Genomic DNA, 22,500 nt, shown 5'->3' on the forward strand with positions numbered 1-22,500 from the left:
TACAAAGTTTAAAGCTATCTCTGTCAAATTCTTTCAGCGAGATCAGAACGTTTATGAGCCACCACGGCCCTGCTCTCAGAGCAAATTTCCACGTGGGCCTAATTACAAGGAGACTTGCTTTTCTGATGCGAGTAAATCACTGTGTCCTAACAGGTTGAGCCCCTTCACCCCCAAGTTGATTTAATTTTTCTTTTTAAAACTCTGGTCTTCTGAGTTGAAAAACCAATCCATTAGCCCAATGAGCCAGCGGGGATGTCTGAATGTTTTTTAAACTTTGTAAAATCATTTATTTTCAGAAGCCCAACGTTAGTGAAAAACATACCCACCAGCTTAGGCTACGGAGCAGCTCTTAATGCAAGCTTGCAGGTAAAAAAATGCAAAATTTTTCTTTCTTTGCACATGCTGATTATGTTCTTATGTGTGACATATTTACTTTCCTGCTACACTTTGGTATAGAGTTAGCTGTGTTTATGTTTATGCGGACCTGATGGTCATTCTAAGTAGTTGGGTTTATCATCCAAGTAAGTTGTATTACCTAGCACTGCAAGAAGTACTAGTTCTTATTCATGCTACTTTTGATGTGAAGAAGCAAGAAGGACACCCTGTGGCAAAATCTGGAACACTCGGGTTTGCTGCAAATGTTAGATTGATAGAAGCTTTTGCAAATGCATGTGGATATGCATTAATATTTATCCAAGCTGTCATAAATGATTTCACATCATAGTGTTGGGGAACATGGTGCTCATGGCAAAAACTTTAAAGTTTAATTATAATATATAATTTTTATGCAGAAGAGGCAAATGTCAGGACTTTTTTTATTTTGAGTTAAGTTCTGGTCATTTTTTAAAGTGTAACAGCTGCCTGCATTATAAAGGAGCCATATATTGTGTGAAAGAGCAGAGAGGTTAAGTGTAATTCAAGGTCAAAAATAGTTGTAAAACTAGGAAGTGCTGTGAGTATTGGGACATAGTTAATAATAGGAAATAATGAAGCCTATGTAAGAGAAAAAAAAAAAAAACAGCAATATTGTTGTATTCAGAATGTGAAAATATTTGCAAAATGCACAAAATCTTTCTGACCACCTCTACAGCTCTCTAAAATCAGCTGCTTTTGTGTGTGTGTGTTTATTCATACATGTATGAACATTTAGAAATGATCTTTGTATGTATCAACTGGTACTTATGGTTTTACTCTTCATTTTACTAGGCTGCACTGGCAGAGAGTAGTTTACCATTGCTTAGTAACCCAGGATTGATAAATAACGCATCCAGTGGCTTACTGCAGGCAGTCCACGAAGATCTCAATGGTTCGCTGGATCACATTGACAGTAATGGAAACAGCAGTCCAGGCTGCTCTCCTCAGCCTCACATGTAAGTGCAGTTAGCATCCTTTCAAGAAAAAATGCCTTTAGTCTGAGACAAAATAGTAGTCAAAAGTGCTTTGGAACATGGTAAGCGAAACATCTGAAACTGAAGCTAAACATTTATGGTAAAACATTTAAATAGCTGAGTTGTCATTTACCTTGTAGAAAGATTGGTGTAAGCTCTTTTTTTTTAAAATTCAAACCTCCTCAGCTTGCCTGCATTACACTGAATGTAATGGGAAGCTGTCTCTGTGGTCATTTTCACAGCCTGGTTTGTGAACCAGAATGTTCTTGTTGGAATTAGTTGTAATTTTAACTAGGAGTCTCTAAACCGTTTATGAACTGTGGTAGAGATACTGCCCATTTATATAAACCGTAAAATGCAAAGTTTAACTGTTGCCCACAGTTTACATAGAAGCCAGTAAAGTGTAACTTTTTGCCTGTCGTATAAATCAGTGTAATTACATATTCAAGTTTAATTACTGGTGCGTCTGTATTGGCAAGGTTTATATGTTATATTTTATGCAAGACTACGATTCCTATTAATATTTAGCAGCTAACTATATCATTAATTACTCTAAAATCTTTCCCCTACCATCTTTTTAATGGAGCTGAGAGAGTGGAAGTATTAAAAATTGATGTATTGTGGATTTCAAAAATGTGTCTGAAGCCTTAGAAATGCCTGGCCTTAATCAGTGGTGTCAAACGTGGCAGTTTCTTGTTTACTAAATAGTAAAACATGTATCTTGGAGGTATTGTTTCCCAGGTTATTTATATAATAATTAACAGCATGCTATCTAAGTAGACCTAGATTTGAGTTTACTGTAGGATGATTTTTAATGTGTATGTACAAGTATGGTCTCTTTTTCTTCTGTGTTTAAAATAACTGATCTGGTTTGCCTTTATTTCATTGCAATTTCTCTTTCACGTTTTTAATGTTCATTTTAATTTCTAGAGTGGGATATTTAGCAGTAACAGTAATTGAGACCAAACTCCCCTTTTACTTACGCTCTGATGCGTGGAGAATCCATTGTGATCTGACCTTTCATAGGAGAAATATTTTCCAGAGTTTTTCTTCTTTTGTTTGACATGTTAATATATCTATGATCACATAGAAATGTTTATTGTCATGCATTTAATTGTTTTATTGCACATTTATTCTACTTGCCTTTGAAAATAATACGCTGTGAACATTCATGTATTTTATCAGGTTCCAAACCATTACTTTTTCAAAATGGAAAAATTTGTCTTTTGGAAGTGTCTTTAGATGTATTAAATAATACAAAAGAAGTAATAAAACTTGAAGTAGAAAGAACATGAATATATGCTCTTGAGAGTAACACTACTCTAAAACAAGTAAAGTGAGCAATCAGACAAAAGTTTTTATATCCCATGCTTTATGCTATCAACCATGCAGTGGGTAGCTTGAGGCCTTTTACTTTTAGCAGTTCTCCTGAGTATGCTAATGCTCTCTTCCTGTATAAAATGCCAAGACAATAAAACTTTAAAGAGCAAACAAGAGTTAGATCATGTGTGTTAAAAACAGCTACTTTACAGAAAAGAATGACACTTGCTATTAAAGTTGTTTTGTAAGTGTTCGGCAGATCTGTTTACATATCCTATGTACTGTCTGCCACTCCACTGGATAAACTGAGATATCTGTGCATATGATTATGGAGATACGGCTACATTTATAACTGTGTTTATAGCTACAATACTGCATATTGTAGCAATTCTTGCCTATAAAAAAGGCAAATAGCTGTAGTTACACCCTAACTCAAGATTCAGACTTCTGCTCTCATTTCTGTGATAATGTTGTTTGTCAAAACAGGCAATTTTAGGGCTTGTTGTGGTGACTCTTGAAATTCAAGACTACATACTGCTCAGCTTTTCATAGACTGAAGCAACAGATCGTAAATGCACTGAGATAGCTCTGGAGAAAGAGGTTGTGCTCATTTGTCCCTTGCTCCAAATTTAGCACAAAATTACCGTGCTTCTGTGAAACCATGAACTGTCAACCAAAAGATACAGGCTGTGACTAGACATCTGAAGTGTTTGCCTTTTTCTTGACAAGGGAGCCAAGAATGTGAAAAAAGGAATGAGTGCAATCTGCAGGGAAAAGTTAAGGAAGAGAGAAGCTTGTGCAGGAGGCAAAGAACCAAGGAATAGAGGCCTCTTCCTTGCTTTCATGACCATATTGACCAGAGCTCCTCATTTTTAAGAAAATGAGAAAAGAACATAGGGAGAGCATGACAGAAGTCAAATAAATAAGGAATGCAGCAAGCAATGAAGAGAAATTTTTAATTTGACATTACCTACACAGATTATATAGTCCAGGGCGGAGGCAAGGCACAGTGTTAATGAGTATTAGTTAATACACTTATTAGTTAATACTTTCTGCCACAAGCATCCACTTACTTTTAGCTTCCAGAGAAGGTTCACCCAAGAAGTCTGGGTGTTTCTACCCTAGAGGAGTGTTTTGGAAGGGGTTCATAATTAGCGTAGTCACCTATAAAGTGAGTGGCTCTATTAATCTCCAAGTACATTAAACCTTCGCCTCCTGATTCCCAGGAAAGTGTACTAACCATGATGCCAGGAATATGCTGAGCAATTACATTGCCTGCCATCTTGAAGCTGGCACAAAGCCAGGAGTAATGGAGCATGGTATTAGGGAAAGAGGCAAGAGGTTGTGTGCAATTTAGAGATCACAGTATTCAGCTGGGAAGGGACAGAGTTTGGATTCTAGACAAGCTTCCAGGGAGAGACATTTGTTTGGTATTAGAGCATCAGCAGGAAATGCGAGAAGAGTCCCGGTGACAGTGTCAAAGCCAAGCATCTCAGGCACTTGACTGTCAGTATTCTACTGAATATTGTTTCATCAGATAAATGTATGGTAGCAGAACTTTCTTATTTTGGAATATTCACATTCATTTTTTTAGCACACATCCTTTTATAAACAGCAATATTATGTGTATACATGTACAGTGGTGAGTATTCCTGTCCTTTGAGCATGAGAACATTACCAAATTGATTTCTTTTATTGTAATACTTAAGCTATTCCATGTCAGAAAGTGAGAAAATTATCCCAGTCTTTGGATATGAGCCTGGTACTTCCCATCTGTTTTTTCTAAACAGTAAGAGCAGTTAAAGTCAGCAATTCATCCGTCTGTGGACAGGTGTCTAACATAGGTGGGTGAAACAGCTTACTTAGAAAATCAACTTTGTTCATGAACTAGAGAGAGGCAGAAGGTATATAACTTGAAGTAAACTATAACATTTAAATGCTTGTTAAGTGCAGTGAATCCCAGCCACTGTATTTAGGGCAGTGGAACTTTAAAAGCTTTGCAGTTTTTGCCTTGGGTAATGATGTATAATCTGCTCCATTTCTTACACTTGAATACTTAAAAATACTGCAGTAAGTTTTAGGTGATCAGTATAACCACAGACTGATAGTTAGGATATCTCCTGTGTTATAGGTCTTTACTGAGAAAATACATTACTAATTGTGTGTATATATATGTCCTATTCAAAATTACAGTTTCCTCTAATATTGTCAACAATCAGTGTCAGGCAATCATCTTTTCATTTAAATCAATATGTAAGACTTTTTTGTCCTTCATTTTTTGAACATAGACTACTTTGCCAAAATTACTGTGGATTTTGGCTGATTAGCAACAGGTTTCAAAGTGACAAATGCAACAGAAGGTATTTTATAGACAAAAATTCTTTATCTATGTAGAACTAGGTGCTACTAATCTTGCATAACAATTTTATATGGATTTATTTGGAAGCTCCACAGTACACACCTTTGGGGTATAAATGCACACTTTGAAAGTAAAAAAAGAGACCACAAGCATCTGAACAAATGCAATTAAAACTGAATGGTGTGGAAAACTGGAAATACTTTTACTAGCCCTAAAAAAAAAGAAGTATGGATAAGACATGGAATGATACTTAGGGACAATAATGACAAATCATGCGTTAGTGATAATACAACTTCTTTTTAACTTGCGTGTCATAGCCAGTATACTACTGAAGACTTTTGAAGGGATTTGAACGTCATTTCCTTCAGACCAAATAAATTTAGATTCTTAAATGAACATCAGGATCATAATGAAATCAACTTTATCCCATTATTTTTCCTGTCTCTGTTGCATGTTCAAGGGTTCTTGCTTTCAGAGATGGAATTTCCGAGGTAGAAATAATGTTCAACTATTACTCTGGCACTTGTCTGTGCGTTTTTACTAGATTGATCACACTTAAGTGATTATTGCAACTGGCATAGACCAGGGTGTTTTACCACTGGAACACTTAGCGTGTCTCTTGTCCACATGTCCATATTTTGACAAATGCATCGTGTAAAATGCCATTATATTTCATTACATAAACTTGGGGGAAAAAGGTGAAATTTTGATCTGCAAAGCCATTCATAGCAGTTGAAGAAACAAAAAGAGATCAGTTATCAAAAGACTTAGAAAACTATAGAATGAGAAATAGTAGTCTTGCCATAGGAAACTGGAGTGGTTATGTCATATGGTAAAACTCACTGCAGCTCATTTTATAAGGAATAGGCAGAGTTAGTGAAAAAGTGAATTCATATATCCTTATCTCACATGACTCTTTTTGTGTTCTGCCATTGCAGTGCTGTACTCTGGAAGATGTGCATTGTTTGAAGCCAAATGTCAAGACACACATATATCCCATGATCTTTAAAGCTGTTTCTAGAAAATGTTATATTAGGTTGTTGTGAGGAAGAATAATTTTTTGTCCAAATGAGCAGGAGTAAGAGTCAATCTGAGATATAGCGTAAAAGTGAACTTATACAGTGTAGTCCTCCTTCAATTCTATCTGTGAAGAAGTGAGTTCCAGCCATCTGTGGTTTCAGTCACCTTTTCCTTTGTATTCTGCTCTTGTTTCCAACCCTGTTCCATTACCCCACTCTTGCCCTGACTGGATCATTTCTCTCTGCAGTTTTATCTGCATAATCATCAAACTTGGTGGAGTATTTTTTAAACTTATTTTATCTTTAAATTTTATTCCCAGAGGCAAATACGATTATTCTGCTCTAAGATCATTCACTTTTGAGGTGCTTCAGTTTGAAAGCATTCCATTGTCAGGTCGTTCCCATATCTGATTATTCCAGTCCCCCACTGTTAAGCTTTCACACCACTTATGGTAGGTTACCTATCATTCCAGTTTTAATCCCTTTCATTCCCTTGTTTCTTTAACTTCATAATGTTCCCCTGTCTTTCCTTCTTTCCTTTTTTTTTTTTTCCGGTGTTATCATTGCATTGTCCCATTTCATGATCTCTTTGCATTTACCTTGGAGGCTTGTTCTTTTCTAGGAGACTGCTAGATCCAAGTCTCTTGTTCATTGTATAGGACTTGACACACTGTGTAAGAAAATAAACTCTCAACACATCAATTAATGGGGATGTAACAAGCGTTATTAAATAGGTGAGAAGCATGTAATTGAGCAGATGAACGTGGTAGCAATTGCACTGTTTCTGGGTATCCTTGTTCATCAAAAATATTTCACCTACTCACGTGATCTTTTAATGCTGGTATAATTGAATTTCACACATTTTTATTCATAAATCTAACATAAGGAAGATAATGGGCAAAGAGACTTTGTGATAACAATTGATTTTTTATTTTTATATGAAAAGAGGAACAGTTAGGAAACAGAATCTTAAAGGTTATAGCTGTTATCTGAGCATAGTCGCCTTGAAAGAAGCTCTATTTTGAGAATACAAAGTTAAATTGTTTTGGCTTTGCCTAGCACTGCAAAGCAGTAACAGGCAAGTCCAGAAATGCAACACTTTATCATACTATTTTCTTACCGTTTACATTTTTTTACCCTTTACTGATTGCATGACTCATATGACAGTAAATTCTTTTGAGTTGCAACTGTGCCTCCCTGCTTCCATACACAGCCCCTCACGTGGAGGTACTAATGGAAAAATAAGCAATGATGTCTTGCTCAACAGTATTTTTCACCATTCTCATTGACATAACTTTCCACTGGATATTTTCCCAAATGTTTGTATTCTCTTTTTAAAAAAAAAATTGTGTTGCTTTGCTTTGCTTTTCAGTCCATTTGTCCTCACGTTTTCCTTCTGTTCAACAATTTTTTTATCTTTCAAGACTGATGTTTCGGTCCTTTATCATTTCCTCTTTCTCTTCTTAAATGTTACATGTCTTACTTTGCTATTTCTTCTTTACATTATTTCAGCCCCAATTGTTGCACTTCTGCAGTACATTCCCAGTGGTCTTGACAAAAAGATCACTCCAGAGATATCATCCCTTCAACTGAAAAGTGTCAGATCCCTATAGCATGACTTGTAGAAGTTGGTAGGCTCCTGTGAGGTTTCACAGAATCTTTTTGGAAGCTGTCTTGCTGAAAACTTTGTGGCAGTGCATAACAGGGCTTTGTAGGAAACGGCAGCATCAGAATTACTGTTATGGATGTTACAAATGTGTCTGAAGTTGGGTAGCTAAATCTCTCTGCACTGTAGTCATGTAACTCTTAAATTCACAGAAGATTCTTGTCTTTGTACAACACAAAAGCTGAGATGATAGTGCTATTAACAGTGTATTTCTAAAACTGCACAGGCGGTTTTTTATTTTTATCCACTTCGGGTGATTGCATTTGGATCGTGAGTAACTAATATTACGAGTCAAAGTTTTTGAAAGTGGATTCTCTAGATATTTCTTTGTAAATATATGTGTCCAAAATATCTATTTATGTATCATGAAGACCAGTAGTCTAAATTATGATTTGTCAATCCAGCAGAGCTTAATTGAAAAATACACAACATTGCGCTGAGGAAGGGTTATTATTTGACTATTGCTTAGTCCTTAGAATGTATAGAAAAGTCTGAACACTTTACACGTTGAAAAAGACTAAAATTTATTTCCATTTTCTTTTTTTAAAGAGTTTCTAGAAATATTTCATCTCGGTGTGAAGCCCCAAGTGTAGGTCACATTAAAGTAATCAAATCTCAAGATGACTAAAAATGTGATTATACTTGGTAAAGTCCATATACAAAAGTAATGTACACCATCTTCTGGCAAAGTATAGTTGGGAAAACGTGGTCTTGGCATCTAACAGCAGTCTACAATTTAGAACACTGCATATACATAGTGTCTGTTAGGGTTATAAATGCCGATATTCTGGTGATTTTCTTGAAGGACGTTACGAAATGTGTATCTTAAATTAGGCTGAACAAATCCAGTAGTCTTCCTCCTTTACCTAGACTTACCAAGTTCATTCCACTGCATCCATTAATAGAGGTGCAGTGATGTTGCAGAGCCTTCGTGTGAACATTAGAAGTTGCATTCCAATTTCCAGACTAAATATATTTCAATTTAGTTTCACTGATAAATGTTCTAGCTTACATAGTGTTTCTTGCTCTTCCTTCTTGTTTTTTTCCAAGTTAGTCTAGAAAGCACACTGAACATTGAATCTTCAGTTTGGTAGACCAAACAGGCACTTTTTGATAAAGTGGACTGTCCATTCTCCTCATCTTTCTAGTAGCCATTCCATAAAACATGTGCGGATGTTACCAGTTACTTGGAGCATTCCAGGTATATATAATGTGTTACTTCCTTCTTCTTATGGGAAGAAAAAACATATTTTAGCTAAATTTGACCAAACTGGTTCATTTTTATATTACAGTATTAAAAGATGGAGTGAGGGCTCTGTTGTGATAAGTGCGTACAAAGGCAAAAAAAGGATTTTAAAATCTCTGTCCCAAACTCTCGCAGTCTTTAGGTAGGAATTGAATTGTTTAATTTTTGGAAAGCATCTTCAGATGTAGATTGACTGGAAACTGTCTTTTACTGGCACTACTTTCCCCCTGTAGAATAGAATCAGGCTTTCTTTGGAGGGGTGTTTGACATACTGGCATTAGACTGTACTATAGTTGTAGTAAACTGAAATATGAACCATGAGTGGTAGCAGTGAAATATCTTGAGATTAGCACTCATCAAATAGTGTTCTGTTACTGTGTATGCTCTTCCAGTCATGACATTATGAAAGAAATAGTGATGCTTTTGTATCCATCTGGTCGACAGCAGCTGAACATGTTTGTTGAACAGCAGATGAACAGCAGTGTGCCCAGGTGACCAAGAAGGCCAATGGCATCCTGGCTTATATCAGAAATAGTGTGGTCAGCAGGAAGTACTCAGCATTGGTGAGGCCTCACCTTGAATGCTGTGTTCAGTTCCGAGCCACTCTCTACAAGGAAGACATTGAGGTGCTGGAGCGCTTCCAGAGATGGGCAATGAAGCTGGTGAAAGGTCTGGAGAACAAGTCTGATAAAGATGAAGTTGTTTAGCCTGGAGAAAAGGAATCTCAGAGGAGACCTCATCACTGTCTATAACTACCTGAAAGGAGGTTGTGATGAGGTGGGGATCAGTTTCTTCTCCCAAGTAACAAGTGATAGGACAAGAGAAAATGGCCTCAAGTTGTGCCAGGGAGAGATTTAGTTTGGACATTGGAAAGAACTTCTTTGATGAAGGAGTTGTTAAACACTGGAACAGGCTGCCCAGGGTTTGGTGAAGTCACCGTCCCTGGAAATATCTAACATATATGTAGATGAGGTGCTGAGGGACATGGTTTAGTGATGGGCTTGGCAGCATTAGGTTAGTGGTTGGTCTCAATGATCTTAAAGATCTTTTCCAAGCAAAATGATTCTAAGATTCTATGAAATTATCCTACTGTGGGGTAGGGGAGGGAAATAAAGAGGCTATATGATCTCTTGAGGTCCCATCCAACCCTATTTTCTTCAATTCTTATGATAAATCTGGAAAAAGTAAGGTTATTTCATGTACACCGTGTCTTACTAGAGGCTAGTTGAATTGTCCAAGTCCATTTACTTTGTAATCTGAAACAGATGTCATAGCTAAATATCTTTAAGCACTCTTATTTTTAAGATTGAATGGATCTTGGCCTTATAGAAAAATACACAGTGAGTGTAAGATTCAACTAATATGAGAAATGTCAGCTAGGGCAATGCAGACAATCCTACACAGATCAGTTTGACCCCTTTGTCCCTGCCAAGTGTGACATGTGGTTCTACTTGTTAAATGCTGCCATCAACTATTCAGCAAAAAACATGCCAAAGGCTGGCCGTTCCGCAGGCAAACAACAGGCAAAGCTCTTAGCTCTTAAACACTGCAAAAATAAAGTAAAATAGCAATGCTCCAAGAAACTTAACATATGAATATGAAATATTTTGGAAGCAACCTGCTGAAAATTTTGAAATGTACCCATCGAGCATACCTATCAATGAACACTTTTAGTTAAGACTTTTTCAGAAGAGAAAATGTACCATGCCTAGATGTAAGTGTAATACTATTTAATCCCTTGCCACTGCATTAGAACAAAGTGTTTAGGTGCCACTACAGATGAATGTTGGGGATTAGCTTATAAAAATCTCATGAAAATGTTCTGAAAGTGATAGTAAAAAATATGTTATTTTCAACCTTTTTGTCTCACATTGTCTATCTGATCAGCTATATGTTTTCCAAGATGATAGAGTTTTATTAATGTAAAATTTTTCAACAGAAATAGAAAAAAAATTTTATATAGCCTGTAGGATGCATGAAACCAACAAGTTATACAGTCCAAATTCACTCTCAGATTTTCCTGCACTACTGAGTAACTTTCCAGATTTTGCATAGATAGCATTTCCCTATTCTAACTCACAAACAATACTTCGATAATTAGTAGTTGCTGCAAAGTTTCTGTGGAGCTGGTGAAATTTTTCACACTTTCCAATCATTAGATACTACATGCATGCCTGACCCATAGCCTCCTTTCTTAAACTTTATTGTTTTCAGATTTGCTCTTCTTCAGTGTTTCTTCAGCAACACCAAAAATATTCAGACACTCAGATCTCTAGTACTTTGTAATTTTCCTTTGAGTTTTTACCTTAAAAACTTCTGTGCTCTTTCTCCCTAATCTTTTTTCTTTGTTTAGCATGTTAACTTTTGACGTTTGAACTAGATGCAGTTGACGGTTTAAAAGACTTTAGAGGCCTGTGCCCTAAGCTAATTTCTAGTCAAGTTTCTACTTTTTTATGGTTCTATTACAGAGAAAATACATTTATTTAGACACCAAAGGGAGCTAGCCAATGTCAAGGATGGGAATTTTAGTCAGAGTCATTAGAATCAGAAAATCAATGTTCATATCATCTGCTTAATCAGAACTCGAGTCGTAAAAGTTTTGACCCTGTAAAAAGGACTAACTGTGCATGAGTTTTGAGCCTGATAGAATATTAAAGGAAAATATATTGGTAAATGTATTGGTTTTCCAGAAAGATCCTTTTGTTATCTGGAGTTAAAAGATGTAATCTGATTATTTTTGTAGTAAGTATTATTAACATTCATAGCTGATAATATATCAATGCAGATAGGATATCCATATTTATTGCCTTGGCATTTTCTTGCCAAGTTTAAAACAAAAAACAAAGCCCAAGTTTGAAGACCTAGTTAATTTAATTATCAATTTCTTATCTAGGAGAAAAATCTTCATTACCTATTTTTAATGATCAATTTTTTTGTTGTTGTTGTTAAAAGGAAATTAAATTGTAATTTGGGCATCAACAAATCTGTCAATTTGTTCTCTAGAAATGTCTCTATACAACACTCATTTCTTTGTTCAAAGCTAGAGGGAAGAGAAGCATATGGTTTTGGAGTTTTGTTTTTTTTTAGCAGAGAGTATAAAGCTGAAATTTCAGCTATAAAGCTGAAAAGTTTCAGCTGTCCCTAATTTAAAGTGAACTTGTTTGTATTTTGACAAAATTGAGCAGGGTCAAACTGGTAAGGCAAGAAGCATCAAATGCCATCAATCATTTTAGGAACAAATGTATTGGTGTATTTTGTAGATAAGCAGCACAAAATCATCCCTGAGTTAGGAAGTGCATATGGTATAGAAAGGAAAAAGGAGAGGTTTGTTCCTAATCTCCATGAACTAATCATAGAATGGTAGGGGTTGGAAAGGACCTTTAGAGATCATCTAGTCGAACCCCCCAGCAGAAGCAGGTCCACCTAGATCAGGTTGCACAGGAATGTGTCCAGGTGGGTCTTGAAGACCTCTAAGAGAGGGAGACTCCACACCCTCCCTAGGAAGCCTGTGCCAGGGCTCCCTGACCCTCGCAGTAAAGTTTTTCTCAAGTTTAACTGGAACTTTTTGTTTTCCAGCGTTTGTCTATTATGCCTTGTCCTATCACTGGACACTACAGAAAAAAATATTGCCCCATAATCTTGACATACACCTTTAAAATACTTGGAAGTATTTGAACAATTAATGGCTGGTTGACTTCTGCGGTGTGGTGACAATATCCGTTAAAACATTTTCCTGTAATGGCAGGTGACATCCTAGAAACTTTTCTGTTGCAGTAGCTTTTGTGTCTTCTTAATAGTAAAAAAATTAGTAGTAGGATAACTGTAGTGATAAAATTATCGTAAATATGCCATATTAAATTGAGTGTGCCTTAAGTATGGGTATGGTGGTGTAGAGGAACATTTGCTTTTCTTCCTATATTTTCATGTCCGTATTTCTAGCATATCACATTTACTTATTTCTCTAAGCTGCTCCTCCTCTTGTGTTGGCTTCAGTGGCAGCTAAATTAAATTAATTCAAAGTCCTCTTAACTTTTTTGATGTTTCCTCCTACAGATATGTTTACCATGCTATAGGTCACTTGTGTTGTTCTTTTCTGAATTCTGCTATTTTTCAGATGAATGAGTAATAGCTAAAAGATTGTCAAATACATTGAACATTGGATTTGAGAAAGGCCTTCAATAAATACAAAAACATGTTTTATCTTACTATCACTGTCACTATTCTCTCCTGTATTTTGACTTCTTAAGCAGAGACACCATTGAAGGATTCATAATAACATATTTAACAGGTGATTACATATGACTAAATATATTGTTACTGCTATTTCTATGTTCTTCTGGGGTGTTCATAATTTTTTTTTTAAAATAGAAATCAAACATAGGCTTTTAGAGAATTCTTGCTCTTTGCTACTTCTATGTTGTGAAGTAATCTTTTGTTCTTCCTTTATCTGGCTAGTCTTATTACTGGCAAATCTGCATCTAATTTTAGTATGAGTTAGATAGTGGTTTCTTAACAGGAATTTGCAAATTAAAATACGTCCATCATCTTTCAGTGTTTTCTATTATATTACTCTTAGAAGCCTCATTGGGCAAGTAAAATTAGTGGCCTTACCTATACTTGTTATTCAACTTCATTTGTCTAGTAGAAAAATTTGTCCAGTAGAAAAATTTGTCTAGTAGTGCTTCACAATGTCTATCACCTTTGGTTATTCCTCCTTCTTCCCAAGCGTTCTGTCAAATGCATTGCATATTTCACTTACATCTTCTGATGTGAATAAATTTCACAAGTGAAATCATGGCCCCAATGAAGTTAAGGGGAATTTTGCCATTGACCTAAAGGAGATCTGGATTTCGTCCCAGGAAAGCATTTGTCTTCATGTCTTTGGCTTTCCCTCATTTCTTATTCTGCCTGAGTCACTCCTAATCACTCCTAATCTCCGTCTGATATTTCCTGGTGACTGCTTACAGCCTGATTTATCAATTTTATTTCATTAAAATATATTTTTTTCAAATAAGACAAGGAGTTCTCCCGGATCTGAAATGTTTTTATTGTTTTTATCTTTGAAAATCTGTGGTGTTAGTAGTCTACAACATTAGCAAAACTGCTAATGTTGAAATCAAGCACCTTTTTATTTGTGCAAATACAAACAATAAAATACTACCTCTGTTGTAGCAGGACTAATTGGGAATACTGTGTTAAGAAGTAAGTTTCTAAGTGATTGTTTTAAAAAGATTTTTTTCTGCTAATAAAAGTATAATATCTTAATATTTTCTGCTATCTCTATTCCCCTAAAATCCAAAAGATGCAGATAAAATCACCTTTTTTTTTTCCTTTATACTTCCTTTTCAGGCACCTTATACAGCTTTTGGATATTATTCTCTTTAAAATAGCACCATGTGTTCACTTAATTCCAATTTTCAGATAATGCTATCTTCGCACTGTCTCCCTCACCTCTGATATTACAAAGCACATACTCACTCACAGTAGTTCTCCTCTGCAATGTTCCTGTTAGATCTTCATATCCAATTTGTAATTGTTCTTGCTTTTTACTCTGTTCTTCCATTTGCAATACCTGAGTAAAAATATGCTGGGCCCTGTCCCATTCAACACCTTTATTGATGTCCTGGACGACAGACTGCTTTCACATCAGGTTTGCAGGTGACATCACATTAGGGGCAAGAGTCAATATGCCTAAGGGTAAGGTAGCCATTCAGAGGATCTGTATATGCTGAGGAACTGGGCCAAGGGGATGACATGACAGCTGAGTAGATCAACAGTGTCCTGGGCTGTATTAAGCACCGCAAAGGGCCAAGAGACTGAGCAAGATTATTAACTACCTCATGACAGCAGTCCTTAGATCACACCTGGAATACTGTGTCCAGTTTTGCCACCTCAAATATAAAAAATACAGAAGTAAACTGGAGCTGGTTCAGCAAAGACCACCGAAATGGTCAGTAGCAGAAGCAATTGCCCTGTAAGGAAAGACTGAAGGAGCTGAGCTCCTCTGGAGAGAAAGCAGCTTGAGGGGACTTGAACTCAGTAACTACAGGGAGATTAGCAAGGCAGAGCCAGGCTCTTCACTGTGGTTGTTAGTAGACAAAATACAGTAGACATAAGCTAAAATGAGACATTCAGACTGAGGGTAATGAGAACTCTTTTCTCATGAGAACAGTCAGGCAGCGAGTGGGGCAGTTGCCAAAAAAGTTGTATGGTCTACATCCTGGAAGGTTTTCAAGACCCAACTGTTTAAAACCCAGAGCAACCTGGTCGGACCTTGTAGCTGTGCCTTCTTCAGACAAGCGCATGTCCTAGGGATCTCCTGAGGCCTCTTTGACCTGAGTTATCCTATGATCCATCAAAATGTCCGTAAAGACATCTTCTTTTTGTCTTCTTTAGAAGACGTTGTTTGTCTTTCTATGAAAAAGAAACAATGAGAGAGTGAGCAGAAGCAACCCAGCTTCATAGCAACCAAGCTCAAGGAGAAAAATGCTCAGGATTATTTTTTTTACAGATACCAGGGAAGCCGTATCAGGTGCTCACTGAAGGGATGGATCTTACAAATAGCAACAACTGAGTTTACATCTGTTTAAGATATCACAAAAGAGAAGTTCTGTTTGCAGGACTAGTTTTGTGCAGTTGGTAATGATGTTTGTGATTCTTTTTTTTTTTTCCCCAGAGAGATTCACCTACTTTTTTATCTTAAAATAATCGATGGGAAAGCATGAGGAACACTTCTTTTACAGTGACTGATATACTATTATCAACACTTACTATAAAAGGGAAAGGAACTCTCTAGTCTTGGAGGTTGTAAAAGCAGTAATAGACTTACACAAGCTCATTCTTACTTGCTTCTTTGCTCTTACACCTTACTTGATGTGCCAGAGGCACTTTGTGACCATTGATCATTAATTCCGTCTTACACTGTCTCCTCTAGCAATGAACTAAAGAAGACAAACTTTATTGGCCTAATTAATTATTCCATTGTGCTCTTACCTCCTGTCAGAGTCTGCTTCAGTGCCTGCCAGCTAGGGCTGTTGCCTCTGTTTTCCATCACCAAGTCAGTATAACTACTAACTTCGCCACAGTAGACTTGAAATTCGTGGTCATGAATCAGACAGGTATGAAAAGAAGTATATTTTGAAGATATTTTTTTGTATTTCAGTGTTACATTTGAGAGGAGAAAAGATTGCTAGTTCCCTTTTTCCTCAATATGGCTCTTGGAGGGCCCAGGGTGGAAGGGTGTAATTTGAAAGTGGCAGGTGACAAAGCACATCCAGAAACAACCCCAGTGAGAGCATTGCTTCTATAGGCATCATTTTGCCAGTCTTATCTACCAGGATCTTGTAGCTTTTCTCTCTGCTTAGTGAAATGAGGTAGTGCACCCTCAGCTGCCTGACAAGGATATTTGACAATAGGACCTTCCTCTCTTGCTTGCTTGAAGCTGGAGATTTGCATATAGACATTCTTTTATCTAGAAATAATAGCACTTCTTCAGCATTTCAATATATGTGATAAATACATGGGGGAAGTGATGTTCAAGGAAAAATAATAATGGATTCTGTGACAGTTGTAGCATTACTGAATTGGTATTTAATTACTCATCTAATACTCTTTCTTCCCTTTCTCAATATTTGGATTAGTATCTCTCTAAATGGCTGTACATATTCACGTCAATAAACAGTTCACTTCTGCTTAAGAAAAATAATAAACTTTTTATAAATAGCGTGAAATTGTAAAGAGACAAAGTAATAGAATTAGATATCTTGAAAATATGGTAGGATTTGAGGATTTGTCTCCATTTGCCTACCAAAGCATAAATATAAAAATTCTAGATCTGAAACAGTGGATTGGAAAGGAGAGCTTTTCTCTTTTAAACTGCTAGTCAGCCATGTTGACAGCTCTTTCTGTGGAAATACTAGTCTGGATCTTCTAGGAAAAAATAACAATAACAAACAACAACAAATGAGAGTGGAAAAGAAAAAGCAAGCAAACAGGTCAATTACTATGTCTGTAATATAGTAATTATCTTTTTACCAAATAATATTTGGTGAAAAATATTCTTGTAGCAAAGTGCAGTGAAAGTCACAGCTTTAAAATATTAGATGTGACAGAAATAGAAATTCTAAACATATATTTCAACAGGTTAAAGTAGGAAAATCCTTTAAAGTCTTTAGAAAACCAAGATGCTTCAGATAACAATAATTTAAATTTTTCTTTGAATACTAAAATATAGAAATATACAGAAGGAATTTGTGTGGCTACAGTATTATTTGTGCTTTATTAGCTTACCTTGTTGACTTGGACCTAAAAGTTTTCAGATTTACAGTTTGAAGAATTCTGTAGCTGTAGATGTTTTTAATACCTTCTCCCAAAGCATAGATCATCACTTTCTGTAGGTAAATCAAAATTGCACTTGAAGTTCATGTTACCTGCAATGTGAAAGAATTGAGGACAGTGTGGTTAATAAGTGAAAATGTTAATAAAAATTGCCACTAACACCAAAGTTACATTAGAAATATGGACGTCCATGAAACACATTACACAAACATGTTACACAAACATGACATATTCTGTTCATGTACCAAAGCATAGTTAATGTAATGGAAGGAAGGGTCGTGGAAAAGTAGGACAGTTTGAAGAATATAGCCTGACCAGTTGAGTTTGAAGATGTCGTGTCTGTGAGCTTAAGGATTGTCGACAGAAGAAGAACGGGTCAAACTGCACATCATTTGGCTTGGGAAATGGCTAAAGGTGTTGAAAGCTACCATCTTTTTTACTTTAAAAAATCTTTATTATTTTGACAGGCAAACAAAATCTTAAATAGTCAACATGGGTTGTTGTACCACATACAGCTTTGAAATTGTGCAGTCCCAAGGGTTCCCTTGAGAAAGCTTTGTTCAGCTGAGTTTCAGAAAATTAGTCATCTTTATATAATTCTACATTAAGTCACTGGGAAAGCTACTGAGTCAACAGTATCAAAAATCAAAGTCTCATAGAAAATAAGCCTGGGAGGGACTTCAAGACATGTTCTAATTTATTGCCCTTTGTGCTATTGAATACCAAAGTAAAAAACTCCATAGTGTTACTAGGTGTCTAAGTCACCATAGCAATACAAAGTACTTTCCTCCGCAACACAGAAAAAAAAAAATCACCCTTTCATGATTTTTGACTGATTATTGCAAACCCTCTGTGGAATAGAAATGCACTGAAAGGTCTTAAAAAATTACATGACTTGCTACAAACCATGCACTTGGCTAAAAAGCTCACAGTAAGAACATTGACCTAGGCAGTTTTTCTCTCTCAACATCTACCACCTCTTTAATACAAAGCCAAGAGCAGTCTTTTAAATGCTAGTCATTACGTTGACTGAACTCTATGAGAGACTGTATTTCTCTCAATCTTGACATCCCATAGCACTTTCTCTTAAAGGATTTTAGTGGAACATTGAAGAACTTGGGTGAATATGGGCAACAGTGTTTAGAGGACCCAGATATAAACGGTGGAATTTGTTCCACTAGGAATCCTGGAAGAGCTGTGGCACTCCCTTGACAGCATTCATAACCAAACACCCATGGAACTTTTTTTCCTATGTATACGATTAAGAAATGAACTAATTTCTTTTTCTTTCCATAGAACTGGATGAAAGACATACAGGGAAACTTATTGTTAAATCTCTGATTTGGAAGATGGGAAGGGTCTCTGTAGTAACTCAATGCTGATGGCTATAAAAGGCATTGTCTGACTGTATTTTTTTTCCAAACAAGAATTGTGTTTTCTGTTCAAAGCCTGGAATGAGCACTATTTCTACCAACTAAATCCAAACCTTGTTTATTGTAATTATTTATATTTTGTTGTCCTGCATTCTCATTGCTGTTTTCCTGGATTTGATATCCCGTTACATTAAAACTGATGTGACGTGAAACCTCTGTAGAAAAAATGCTATCCATAATTGAGAATATTGTATCAAGTATCTTTTCTCCTTGTTGACACCAACTCAACTCAATTTAATTAAGAAATCATGTACTTGGTTATATGATCTCGTTGTTTTCTTGTCAGCAACAGCACGCATTCTAATGTTTTAAAAGTTGAATGTAACACTTGTTTTGTTGCTGTTGCAATTTTAGCAGGATTTTAGTAGCTATTAGGCTAAACAAGTTTTCCCAAGGCAGGATCAAGCTTAACTTGTGAAAAACCCAGAAGACATGTTCACTTTTTATCAGACAAGTTATTGTAGACTTTAGGAATTTGTCTTTATCTCTAAATATTTGGAAGTTACTTTATACATTCCTTCCTAGTATATATTTATCCCTCAGCTGCCTGTTCTGTTATCTTTCTTTTTCCTTTGAAGCCTCTAAGCTTTTCTCTAGCAGCCTACCAACAGTCTTCATGAAGCCTCTGTAAATGTCCAGCAACTGTTACCTGTCTCTTGTCACCTGGCAGTCGTTCCAGTTAAATGTTATAAATGATGGTATATTTAAGGATACAGTAAATAACTGAGGACATGAGAATGTGAAATTGTAGTTTGCCATTTATAGGAATGGGAGAAAAATCTCAATATAAAGTTATAAAGCATGTGGAAGAGTGAATGTTAGAGGCAGATGCAGATAGAGAAACTTCATGTTCTGTGATCTATGAGCAAGGTAGAAGTAATGTATTGAGATGAGCAGGCAGCTCTGCAAGTTATCAGAATCCTTTTCTGTTACAAAGGTCTCACAGCGAGTTTTATTTTTGAAGTGCTGGGGTACAAGGAATTTTTTTTTTTAATAGTGGATCCACCAGTTGTTAAGAGGGTGATCTGTGGAAATTAGTATATTCATTTGTTGATATCTTTACCAGAAAGTTCCTTGAAATAATTTATTGTTGCCATATTTTCATTTTGCTGCTGCTACTGTCTTGTCCTCACCTCCTGTATGTTACACTGCATTGCTAATAATGAGTTGAGGTAGTGGTGTAGTTTACCAGCCCTTGTTCAGTAGAGAGACAGACATTTTGATGAAGATATTTGAACATGATGTAGCAATAATACTTGCTAAGAGATGACTTCATCATCCATTTATTGTGCCAAAGATTTATCAGTCTTATCAGTGACTGAGCTCACTTCTCATAGATATATGTCTGGCCTCTTCTTAAAAACCCCAAGAATGGAGATTCCAGAACTCCACAAGCAACCTGATCCAATGTTTCACTCTCTGTACCGATTTTTAACTCCAGCATCTGATATGCTGCTCTTTCTATAACCTAAGACATCCTTCTTTCAGCCTATGATCGTATAATACTTTGTACTATACCTCTACCTGGATATTTTTAAGTTGCCACATATTTGAAATCTCATCATCTTTACCAATGTGCTTGCATTACCTCCCATTTTGTTAACATCTGTGACATTAATAATCATGCTCTATTTTATTATCTATGACATTAATAAATACTGAGTAGTTCCAAACTCAAAATTGGTCCATCGAGGAATCATACTAACCTGTTGAAATGCAGATTCCAATTACATAGTAGGTAAGTTTTGATTAGAACTCAAAATCACTAAGTGATGACTTGCTGGTTAAGATTTATACAGGTAGCATACTTTTTAATAAAAAAGATATGGCATAAATAAATCTTACTTTGGAATTTAGTACACTGCTCCTATTGTATAGCAAAATGGTAGTGTAGAATTTTGTAAATAAGTATATTTAAATATATTTCTATCTATTGAAACACAGACATTTTCATGTTAGTTACATACAAATACCAATCTGAATATTTTGCTTTCTGTTTAGGAGAAAAATCTTGGGTATATCATACAATACTGAAAGTCTTTAAGAGAAGAATGTATTCAGCAATTTAAAAGATAGGTATTTATATCTTGTTTTGCTTATGGAAAAAAAAAATCTATTTTCGTATCTAACCAACACACCTGAACTTTGCCTTTCAAAATTTGATTTCAAAAAACAAACTCTAGAGTTAAGAGTCCTGTTTGTTTCAAGAGCCTATGTGTTATTCCTTGTGCTTACATTTCCAGAAAGAGGTGTTTGTGTGGTGTGTTCCTACATGCGGTACTCTTAAGTTGCTGCCAGAAAAACTTGTGAAGTTTATTTTTGTATGTGCAACTGAACTGCTCTGGTTTGGTCTTGACTTACAGTTAATGTGGAAGAAAGTATAGTTGAAAAAATTTTGTATCCTGATTAGACTTCTATTAATTCTTCCACAGATTAATCATTAATCTTTGAACTGTCCTTGTAAAAAAGAGGTCCTTGGTACTGAAAAATTACAGCATAAGAGGAAGTAGTAACTTAAAATGTAGTACATTTCTAGTGGGTATTTCTTGTCATCCTCCCTATTTGTACAGTGGCTACACTCCAAGCACAGAAATGTAATAAAAACAACCTGAACACCACCCTCAAAGGAACTGAACTCATTCAGTAAAAAAATAAAACTTCCGTAGTCAATTTTTTTTTAATCATGGAAAGGAAAGCATAGCACTGAATCATAGAATTTCTTGGAATGGAAGAGACATTTAAAGATCATCCAGTCCAACCTCCTTCCATGGGCAGGCATATCCTTCATTAGATCAAGTTGCACAAAGGCCCATACAACCAGACTTCCAATTGTGACATCCGTACCTTCCCTGGGCAACCTGTTCCAGCGTCTCAACACTCTCATTGTAAAAGATTTCTTCCTGATGTCCAATCTAAACCTACCTTCCTAAAGTTTAAAAGTGGTGCCCCTTGTCCTGTCACTACAGTCCTTGGTAAAAAGTCTCCATCTTTCTTACGAGCCCCCTTTAAGTATGGTAAGGCCACAATAAGGTCTCCCCAGATCCTTCTCTTCTCCAAGCTGAACAACCCAAACACTCAGCCTTTCTTCCTAAAAGACATGTTCCCTCCGTTTCACCATTTTTATGGCCTTTCTCTGGACCCACTCTTACAGATCCTTAGTATTTCCTGTATTGGATTGAGGAGCCTATTCCCCTCAACCTGCTGGATATACTTCTTTTTATGCAACCCAAGATAACGATTGGCTGTGGCTTTCTGGGTGGCAAGTGCACATTGTTGGCTTATGTCCAGTTTTTCTTCCACTGGTGCACTCTCAGCAAGTTTGCAGATAACACCAAGCTGGGTGATGCAGTTGATTCAATGGAGAGGGGAGGCTATCCAGAGGGACCCTGACAGGCTTGAGGAGTGAGCCCACATGGACCCGATGAAGTTCAGTAAGGTGAAGCATGAGGTCCTGCACCTGGGTCAGGGAAATCCCCAGTATCAATACAGGCACAATGATGAAGGGATAGAGAGCAGCCCTGCAGAGGAGCAACTGGTGTTGCTCAGTCTCTCTGGCTGTGGTCCCCGAGACACATCATCACCACAGAATATGCTAGGTATACCAGTGCACAAAATGCAGTTTCTTGGGAACAACATAGGGGACAGAATGTTGTAACAATAGTGTTACAGCATCTGGAAGTGATTAATATGGCATTGTGTCATGATTAAAAACATTAAAAACTTAGTCACAAT

General features: G+C 36.3%; 1 protein-coding gene across 6 annotated transcripts in view; it reads left to right on the top strand.

Moving 5' to 3' along the window:
* The window catches only part of FOXP2 (forkhead box P2), a 417,694-nt gene that overhangs the window by 387,776 nt on the left and 7,418 nt on the right, over positions 1–22,500 (top strand). For all 6 annotated transcript variants that reach the window (XM_062017501.1, XM_062017492.1, XM_062017511.1 and 3 more), the window contains 2 exons: positions 297–366; positions 1,207–1,370. In XM_062017501.1, the coding sequence (XP_061873485.1) occupies positions 297–366; positions 1,207–1,370 (234 nt within the window). The remainder of the gene's footprint in view (positions 1–296; positions 367–1,206; positions 1,371–22,500) is intronic.

Source organism: Colius striatus, chromosome 1 (assembly GCF_028858725.1).
Source record: "Colius striatus isolate bColStr4 chromosome 1, bColStr4.1.hap1, whole genome shotgun sequence".
NCBI lineage: Eukaryota > Metazoa > Chordata > Aves > Coliiformes > Coliidae > Colius > Colius striatus.